Source organism: Nannospalax galili, unplaced genomic scaffold (assembly GCF_000622305.1).
Source record: "Nannospalax galili isolate Female #2095 unplaced genomic scaffold, S.galili_v1.0 scaffold800, whole genome shotgun sequence".
NCBI classification, from domain to species: Eukaryota; Metazoa; Chordata; class Mammalia; order Rodentia; family Spalacidae; genus Nannospalax; species Nannospalax galili.
The window spans coordinates 3307298-3317754 of NW_008347125.1; the positions used below are offsets into that span (position 1 = coordinate 3307298).

General features: G+C 39.4%; 1 protein-coding gene across 1 annotated transcript in view; it reads right to left on the reverse strand.

Annotated features, from left to right (window-relative positions):
* Ccdc158 (coiled-coil domain containing 158) overlaps nucleotides 1-10457 on the reverse strand; it is a 100559-nt gene that overhangs the window by 33970 nt on the left and 56132 nt on the right. The window contains exons 15-17 of the mRNA XM_029568533.1: nucleotides 8596-8754; nucleotides 6833-6925; nucleotides 5571-5696 (exon numbers count right to left, since the gene is read on the reverse strand). Of these exons, the coding sequence (XP_029424393.1) occupies nucleotides 5571-5696; nucleotides 6833-6925; nucleotides 8596-8754 (378 nt within the window). The remainder of the gene's footprint in view (nucleotides 1-5570; nucleotides 5697-6832; nucleotides 6926-8595; nucleotides 8755-10457) is intronic.

Sequence of the window (10457 nt, forward strand, 5' to 3'; positions counted from 1 at the left end):
TTTAGATAATGTTTGTCCTTGAAAGTGAGATGAGTTTCTTGCAGACAACAAAAAGATGGGTTTTGTTTCTTAATCCATTCACCTAGTCTGTGTCTTTTGACTGGGGAGTTCAGTCTGTTAATATTTAAAGTTTTTAATGAAAGATGAGTATAGAATCCTGTAATTTTTATTTCTGTTTACATTCTTGATATAGTTGTACTATTCCACAGTTATACCTTCATTGGATTTCTTTCCACAATCCCTTGGGTATAATTCCTTTCTTCAGCTCTTTGTATTGCTTCCAGAAGTCTCTGAAGGGCTGGTTTGGTGGATATGAATTCCTTCAGCCTATTTACATCTCGGAAGATTTTTCTTTCCCCTTCGACTCTAATAGACATTTTGGCTGGGTATAGTAATCTGGGTTGGCATCTGTGGTCATTTAAAACTAGGAATACTGTGGTCCAGGCTCTTCTGGCTTTCATAGTTTGCATTGAAAAGTCAGCTGTAATCCTGATGGGTTTTCCTTTATATGTGATTTGTTGTTTTTCTTTTATAGCTTTCAGTATTGCCCCTTTGTTCTGAATGGTTAGTGTTTTTACTATGATATGCCATGGAGAGTTTCTTTTCTAGTCCTGTCTATTTGGTGTTCTATATGCTTCTTGTAATTGTATGGGCATGTCTTTAATTTTGGAAAAATTTCTTCTACAATCCTGTTGAAGATCTGGTCCATATCATTATCCTGAGATTCTTCTCCTCCCTCTATGTCTATGATGTGAAAGTTTGGTCTTTTTATGGTGTCACACAATTCCTGCATATTCCATTCTGTGCTTTCTTAAATTTTTCATAATCTTTGCATGAGTGACCTAATTTGTCCATTTTATGCTCCACTTTTGATATTATGTTTTCCATTTCATTCATCCTATTGGTGAGACTTTATCTTGTCCTTTCTAATTGGCTTATTGTTTTACTTCTTCATTTTAGCCTGAGTATTCTTCAATATTTCTATCCTTTTGAATTCATTCAGTTTATCCCAATCTATTTTCAGCTCTTTGATTTATTTGCTTGTGTGCTCTTTAAATTCACTGAATTCTTTTATCACCTTTATAACTGTTCTTTTGAGTTCCAGGTCCTGCATTATCTCTAGGGGGTTCTCATTGTACTCCTCTAGAGGACTATTGGTATTTGGTGGTGATATGGTATTTTGGTTTTTCATGTTGTTTTTTCTCTGTGATTTTGACATGTGAATTTCTTTTGTAGTTTCTGATTCTTGTGTGAGACTCAAGCCTTCAAGCTGGTTCCTCTAAGCTTCCAGTTCTCTCTTTTGATTTATATTGGAGTGGCCAGATTGCTTTTTTCTTCAGGAGTTCCCACAGAGGCCCAAGTCAGATGAGGATCAGATGCTATCAGGCTTTCTTCTAAGGTCTGGATCCCTCCAGGAAAGATTTGGCCTCAGGAATTTGAAGGTTGGACTGGCCTGGGAGCAGGGCCCAGGAAAGATGCTAGTCTACGGCAACTGGTGGCCATGCCATCCAGACATGCAAAGGGAGATGGGGGTGGGAAGAGGCCCCAAGGCTCCTGGGGACTGCACTTGAGGAACTGGGTTGGTCTGGTTGCAAAGGATCAGGAAGCGGAAAGTTCAGCCCCAGTGCCAGGGAAGAGGCTGGTGGGTTGTGCAGACCAGGGAAGCAGAGGGAGGTGAGGACAGGGCCAGGATTAGAGGGCTCCTGGGGACCTCAGAAAGAATTGGGTTGGTCTGGATGCAAAGGATCAGGAAGCAGTGGTGTTTCCCCCGCTGCCTGGGTGCCAAGACAAGGAATGGGACAGGACCCAGGCTAGGATGAGAGATGGGCTCAGGAGATGGGAAGGTGAATGAGGCTGGGGGAGTCAAGGCACAGAGGGCACAATCGACTTACCCTGGAGAGAGGCATGTGGGTCAGAGAGAGGTCTGCTGGTCGTGCAGGCCCAGGGAAGCAGAGGGAGGTCGAGAGCTGTATTTTTTATATTCTATAGAATTTTATAGATAATACCTAATGTATAAGCAATAATGACAGAGTTCCTTTTCCAATAACAGAAGGCCCTCCTTTATGTCCAGCATTCTCAAGAAATAAATATAAAATATTTTCCTAAAAGTCTGCTTAGGGTCTTACCTTCAAGTTCTGGGAGGTAACCAAGGGCTGTGGCAATAGCTTGTGTCATTTTGAGAAATTTTGAACTACCCTGACCAACAACTCAAAGGGAGGTTTCTCCTGTCTGGCATTGTGTTTCTTGTTATATAGCCTTCAGGTATACACTCTCACAAGCAAAGATTCCTCATGCAACAGAGTAATATGCACACAGAAGGCCACAACTGGCTAAGCTGTAGAGAATAAGAGACTATAGATGGTGTATCCCTGAAAAGGACTCCTATGTTAAGCCTCACCTACCCATTCTACCATTGTAGAAGAGGGGGCAGAAAGATTGTAAGAGGCAGGGTTGGTGCTTGCTCATATGATTTTACAGCAATAGTGTCAACACACAGGACCCATACAAACCCAATCAGACAAAAACCTGGCATAGAACTGGGGAAATCAACAACGGGCCCCAAGCTTAGCCCAAGAACTACTGGCAGCTGATTACTGCTGAGTGAGGAAGAGTTGATCTTCTTTAAGGCTGACTAGACTCTAGTGGATGCCTGCATTGAGGGACATCTGAGTATACAAACTTGACTTGATAGACCTTAACATGTATGAAAGAATGCATGAAATCTGGTGGGGAGGAGATATAGGAGGATGTGGATGGGAGAGGGGGTATAAAAATGATTAAGATTTTTGGTATAAAATGCACAAAAATTCAATAAAAAATATACAAAAAAAGTCTGCTTAGGCCCAGAGAGAGACATAGATTAGTGATAGAGCACTTTTCCAGTATAAACAAGGCCCTGGAATCCATCTAGAGCACAGGGTGTGTGTGTGTGTGTGTGTGTGTGTGTGTGTGTGTGTGTGTGAGAGAGAGAGAGAGAGAGAGAGAGCGAGAGAGAGAGAGAGAGAAAGGAGAGAGAAAGCATAAAGCTGCCTAAATAATTATGAGTCAAGTTGCAGAACAAAGAAAGTCCAAAGATGTGAAGTACTTTGAGTCACTACTCAAGAGGCATTTTCCAATTCTAAATGAAGTAGCTGAGAGCCGGAGAATATACAATGAACTTCTGAAAGTGCCAATGAGCTAAAGGAATAAAAACCAGGTTTCTAACAGAAGCTGAGGACAACTGATTAAACATCAGCTAATAAATGACAGAAATTTATGTCTCAGAGCTGGAGAGATTGCTCAGTGGTTACGAATACTGGCTGTTCTTGCAGAAGACCCAGGTTCGAATCCCAGCATCCACATGACAGCTAACAACTGTCCTTAACTCCAGTCCCAGGGGATCTGACAGCCTCTTCTGTCCTCTGTGGGCCTTGTACAACATGGGTGCACTTACCTACATGCAGGCAATACATGCATACACATAAAATAAAAATAATAAATAAAAAAAATTTTTTTTAAAAAAGAAATTTACGTCTCACAGTTTTGAGACTGGGAAGTCCAAGATCAAGGTATGAGCAGAGTCAGTTTCTCATAAAGAACATCTTCTGTGTTTTCTCACATGGCAGAAGGGGTGCACAAGTTTTCTTGGACTGATCTCTCTCTCTCTCTCTTGCTCGCTCGCTCGCTCGCTATGGACTGAAGCCAGGGCTTCAGTGCTCTAACCCTGAGCTACAGTCACAGCCAGAGGCCTCTTCTTGAAGGACCTGTTTAGTTTGTTTCTCCATTGCTGTGACAAAACACTCTGGCCAATACTAACTTGGGGAAGAAAGGGTTTATTTGGTTTACATCTCCAGGGTCACAGTTCATCACTGAGGGAGCCCAAGGTAGGAACTCAGGGCAGGAACCTGGAGGCAGGAGCTGGAGCACAGGTCATGGAGGAATCCTGCTTACTAGCTTACTTTCCTGGCCCCTGTTCAACCTGCTTTATTTTTAAAAATTTATTTATTTATTATAATTATTATCATTTTATGTGTATGTGTGTATTTCCTGCATGTAAGTGCACCCAAGTCTTGCAGTGCCCAAGGAAGGCAGAAGAGGCTGTTGGATCTCCTGAAAATGGAATTATGGACAGTTGTTAGCTGCCATGTGGGTACTGGGATTCAAACCTGGGTCTTCTGCAAGAATAGTCAGTGTTCTTAATCACTGAAACATCTCTCCAGCCTCTCAACCTGCTTTCTTATACAACATAGGCTGCCCAAGGGTGGCACCATCCACGGTGAGCTGGATTCTCCCACATCACTCAATAATCAAGAAGATGCCCTACAGACATGGCCATAGGCCAGTCTAATGGAGGAAATTCCCCAACTGAGGTTACCTCTACCCAGATGTGTCAAGTTGACACTAAAGCTATCCAGCACAGGGCCCTATTTACAGTTCTGATGGTGGAATGCTAATGCCCTATTGCGTGGAAAAGTCCCATTTCTTAATACTGTGACTTTGAGGGTTAAGTTTCAACATAAATTTTGGGGAAGACAGAAACATTCAGATTAGATAACATTGCAGTTATCTAATACTACAAGAAAATAAAGGACAAGATTATGAATTTCTGTTATGAGCTAACAAAAATACATTAAATGAAAATGTAGTATACAAAGCTACACCCTCTAAAATTAAGGACTCAATCAATGGTCTCTGTATTACATTAGTCTCAAGTGAAGAAATAATTAATATGGAAAATTATTCAGAAAAAAATACACAGACTAAAGAACATGCAAAAGGATAGACAATAGAGAAAATAAATAATATAGAGACACAAAGTCATGAAAAAATACATTTAATACATTATTGGGAAAACTTCCCAAATTACTAATTTTTAAAAAAATATTTTTATTTTTTTATATGTATGAGTGTATTGCTTGCGTGTAGGTACATGCAACTAAGTCATGCAATGCCCATAGAAGTCAGAAGAGGGCATTGGCTCCCCTGGAACTTGAGTTATGGACAGTTGTTAGCCACCTTGTGGGTGCTGGAAACTGAACCCAGGTCCTCGGCAAGAGCAGTCAGTGGTTTTAACTGCTGAGCCATCTCTCCAGCCCTGCCAAATTACTAACATTTTAACTAAAATGGATAAAAGTGTCTAATGATTGATAAAAAAATACTATAATTTAATTAGGAAATGACATAAAGGAAACAACTTTGTCTTGATTAAGTATTAATATACTGTCATGCTGCCCTTGTATTTGAAGTGTTATTTATTTTAGCCATCTTGATATTTGCTCTGTAATCCAAAAATTGTTTGTGGTAGAACTAGTCAATGAATTAGGTATATGCAATTAAACCATTTACTTTAATAATTATTTTTAACATTCATACCAATGACTACTTCACTTGTTTTTCCCAAGAAAACACCAAATAGTGGAAATTTATTTTTATTCATCTGGACTCTACTGGATTTGTAGGAAAATATATGTCTAAAATCTAGTCATTGAAAATGTTAATTATAAATATACTATTTTTAGTGACATTTCCCAATTTAAAATTACTAGTATATTATATAACTCATATTATGGATTATAAGATTGGTTCCTTACATGAGACAGGAAACTGGCTGTAGACTGGGAAGATGGTACATTAGAATGAGAATGAGTTACAGATGCTGGCTGGAGAAGGTGTGGCTTCATTGAAGAATTGGAGGTGTATCCGGGGCCCTGAAGTTCCTAGCAAACAATTCAGATGTGAGCAAAGTAATGCCAATCTACAGCTACAAAGAATTGTGAAAATCAAAATACATTTTTAATTTCTCAGGAAAAAAATTCATTAATACTTTGAAATACTCAGCAACTTTAAAGTATATTTCTGAAAATATATATTTCATACATATTTCAGTTTTTTAAATACTATTTTTGGGGTTTTTTTTGTCTTTTTGAGACAGGGTCTCCCTGTAGTAGCCCCAGCTGGCCTGGAACTCACTATGTAGACCAGGCTGGCCTCAAATTTTTGGGGGTTTTTTTGTCTTTTTGAGACAGGGTCTCCCTGTAGTAGCCCCAGCTGGCCTGGAACTCACTATGTAGACCAGGCTGGCCTCAAACTCACAGAGATCCGCCTACTTCTGCCTCCCAAGTGCTGGGACTAAAGGCATGTGTCACCACGCCTGGCTTAAAATACTGTTTTGTCTTGTTTTTTCAAGTGCATTTCATCATGTATATTATTGCCCAAACAAGTCAAACACACTAATTCTTTAGGTCTTTGCACTCACTTAACATCTACGTGTGGAAAATCTTCCTTTAGGTATCCCCAAGGCAGGGATTTGTGAAACTTTAGTGTTTCACTTACTTATTGTCAACTAAGACAAGATGTGATGTTTTAATTTGATATCTTAAATGAAAGGTATGGGTACTGGTATAACAATAGCTCTACAGATTTATGCTATTATCAGATAATGTTGAAAGTATATTCAAGTATAAGATATATAGAAGGCTAGGGAGATGGATCAGATGGTAAAGTGCTTGTTGTGCAAGCATAAGGACTTGAGTTCACCCCCCAGCATCCATATACAAAACCAAGGGCAGATAATGTGTTTGGAATCCCAGGGTTGTGAGATGGAGACATGTGGATCCCAGGGACTTGCTGGTCAGCAACCTCATCTAATTGGTGAGCTTCAGGTTCATTGTGAGATCCTGTGGTTAAATGTGACTGAGGAAGAAACCAGATGTGATGTCTGTTGTTCATAACCATGCATACCTACACACACATACATACATACACACACACATCACAAATGTACATAAATATAGAAGTATATCAAAATAGACACTGTTTCTACTTAACTATTACAAATGACAAGCACTCTTACTTTTACATCCAAAGTGTGTTGGAGCTTTAGGCTCACAGATTCTTGTTCCTGGCGCTGTATTATATCTTGACATTCTGCAAACTGCAAAGATGCCTACAATCAAGCAACCATAAGTGGTTTATCCTTCATTCTTTATGCATTTTATTTCATCAACCCCTAACTGTAGAGTTGCCATCCCTTCAAGGACAATGACCCACCTCTAGCACATTGTATACTAATGATCTTTGTCTGCTTTTATTCAGTCAAGTGCCTTTATCTTTGTATCCTTTGTATTCCCAACATATACACAGCATTTGGCACGTAGGGACACTCAGAAGAATGAATGAACCAAAGATAAAATGAACAAAAAGCTTTAGCAGAGTGTACAATTTATATAAAAATAATTACAAGCTGGGCTCAGTGGTGTAAGCCTGTAATCCCAGCACACAGGAGGTGGAGGCAGGAAGATCAGCAGTTCAGTGTCATCCTTGGCTACATAGCACGTTTGAGACTAGGCTGTGCTACACGAGGCATGGTCTCCTGAATCAAAGCTACAACTGAAATTTCATATAGTGTGTTTTAAGAAACAATGCAGGCACCGTTGGATCAGAGAGCTTTGTCTAACCATAAAGGTTCTGATTGCTTAGGAATCAAGGATTGGTTTGGGTACAGTTTTAAGTTTCCAGAGTTCCTAGGGAGGAGGAAGGCAGTTTCCTCTCTCTCTAATAAATGACAAATATAGTGTCAGGTCCTCTTCCTTTCAGGTGCTTTCTCCTCACACTTTCTGGGCCCAACAAAGTGCCCATTGGCATTGTACTTTTTAAAAAATATTTTATTATTAAAATATATTACTAAAATATTTTTTATTTTATGTGTTTTGTCTGTATGTATATAAGTGTAGCTATGTCATACAATACTCATGGAGGCCAGAAGAGGGTGTGTCCTCCCCTAGAAGTGGAGTTACAGATGGCTGTGAGCTGCCATACTGGTGCTAGGAACTGAACCTGGGTCCTCTGCAAGAGTAGACAGTGCTCTTAACCACTGAGTCATTTCTTATCCCAGCACTATCATTTTATTGACATTTAAGAGAGACTGTATTCCACTAGAGTCCAGATCATTCTGGATCTGATGGTAAGCTAAGTGCTCATGGAGGCAATTCTACTTAGGCCATTAAGGATTGCAGGAACATCTTACATCTCATATCCTACTGCCCCTGTGGCCGTGCTAGCCTGAAAACAGTAATTTGAAAAAAAAATTATGCTGTTATGGTTTAAATCTGAAATGTTTCCCACAGGCTCATGTTTTGAGGGTTTGTGTCCCAGCTGATGGAGCTATTTTGGAAGACTGTAGAACCTTCAGGATGTGGGGCCTAGCAGGCATAAGGAGGCCTAGAGGGGGGCCTTTAATTGTTGTAGGCTGGACCCTGGTTTCCTGGTCTGCTGTGACAGGAGGAGCTGTTCTCCCTGCCACCATGAAATTCATCATGCCTTCTGCGATGGACTGAAAGAAACCCTCTGAAACTGTGAATCAAAGTAAGGCTTTCCTCTCTTATTCTGTCAGGTATTTTGGTCATAACTATGCAAAGGTACCTAACACATATGTAATAAGACTATGATTTTACAATTCAAGAATCTGCTAAGTATAGCTTTTCCTTGTGCTATGTGATTGGGCTTTGATACAAGTTGACAGAATCTATTCCTATTTACATAGAATGTTCACTGAGAACTATTCTATGTGGTTACTATTTGGATGGTAAGAACCTCATCAATTTAGTTAATAACTACCTTATCAAGAGCAGCTTCCATACTGGCAACCCTTTCTTTCAAGCAGCGCTCCTGAGATCGCAACACTCCCAGTTCCCCAGCCATCTTGTTTTTTTCTGTTGTGACAGTACTCAATTCCTGGCTCAGTTTACTCTTTTCTTCTTTCAGAAAATGTTTCTCCTATAATTATGTAATTATAGAAGAGGGAAAATATCAAGAATAATTGCTGACATAGGTGCTGAAAGGGGGTGAAAGTTTAGGCTTCTGTTTGAGGACCCTGGGTTCCAGGCCATCTCATGACTACCAGTCACCTTCTTTTTAGGCTTCATAAATCTTTGAGAAATCTATAAAAGTATGAAGTAACTATGAATCATAAAAACAGTACTGGAGCGAACTGGGATTGAATAAAAGCATACTAAATTTTACTGAAACTTATTTTAAATAAGAGATTTAAAGAATATGTACTTATTTGAAAGTTTCCTGGTTTCAATTTTGTTTCATGGTTGAACATTTATTTCACAAATGCCTACTCCAGACTCCAAAACAGAAAAAATAATGAGATGGATAGCTCCTGATCTCAAGTCACCTGTCACTACAGTGAGAGAAATGAGCTCACTGATATCATAGTTTTTGTTATTAAACAAAAATTTCACTAAAATTAATTTACTCTTTAGAAGAACTCTATGGAACAAATTCAAAAGTAAGAAAATGGGTAGTTGTTGAGGTAAAACATAGGCCTCAGTTTATCTAGTCTCTATTTCTTTTCATATTTATTTTTCATAGTGAAAAAATGTTTACTATAAATAAGTCAGAAAATGTCACCGCAGCACGCATCTGTAGACAGATAGTTTTTCCTTTTCTGATTAGGTTGTGTTTGTTTTATATGCATCCTCACTTTGTTTGAGGAATGTATCACTGGGTTGTGAGGGACACTTGTTTTAGGTCTGGGTTGACAGCAGGCAGTAACCTCTCTCTCTCTCTCTCTCTCTTTTTTTTTCTTTTTTTAGGCAGTAACTTCTTAAAGCCATAATTGCCATCAGCTTGAAAAAGCACTGCTTTAGATCCCCAAAGGAAAATAATGAGAAAGAGAAAAAAACATGTTCAGGATAAGAGAGAAGAGGGGGAAGAAGAGGGGGCAGGAACAGAGAAAAAGAAAGCAAGGAGTTCATATGATGGGGGAGATGTACAAATGTATGACCATTTTGCTAATATTTAGCTGCATTCTAAAGTATCCCTGGGGCTCATCATGAGTAATAAACTAGTAATTAATTTAGTTGTGCTTATCTTTTTTTACTTATGCCATTTTACTTTTTCACCTTCATTATAAACAGTTCTGTTATAAATCTGAAAGTGCAAATTTGCTTGAAATGGATTCACATCAGGGAACACTTAAACACAATAAACACAATACAAATTCCATGTTTGCTTATGAGAATTTTCACTCGTAAGAAATACTAAGTCAGGGCTGGAGAGACAGCTTAGCAGTTAAGAGCACTGGCTGCTCTTGCAGAGGACTCAGATTTGATTCCCAGCACCCATTCCCTAACAACCATCTGTAACTCCAGTTTCAGGGAATCCAACATCCCCTTCTGACTTCCACGGGCACTGCACGACATGGGTGCACTTACATACATTCAGGCAGTACACTCATATACAGAAAATAAAAATAATAAAATATTTAAAAAGAATACCAAGTCACTGTCAAAACTCCCCATTGTTGGGGACCCCTGTTGTGTAAAGTAGCAGTCTCTCCATGTCCGGATAGCCTATGGGCTCAGCTTCATATGCAGAGACTCCTTTTATCAGCAGGGTGCCTTCCTGGCATCTTCCTGTCTCATCTTTTGAAGTTGCTGTCACAGAAACATGGCCTCCGGCTCTGAAAC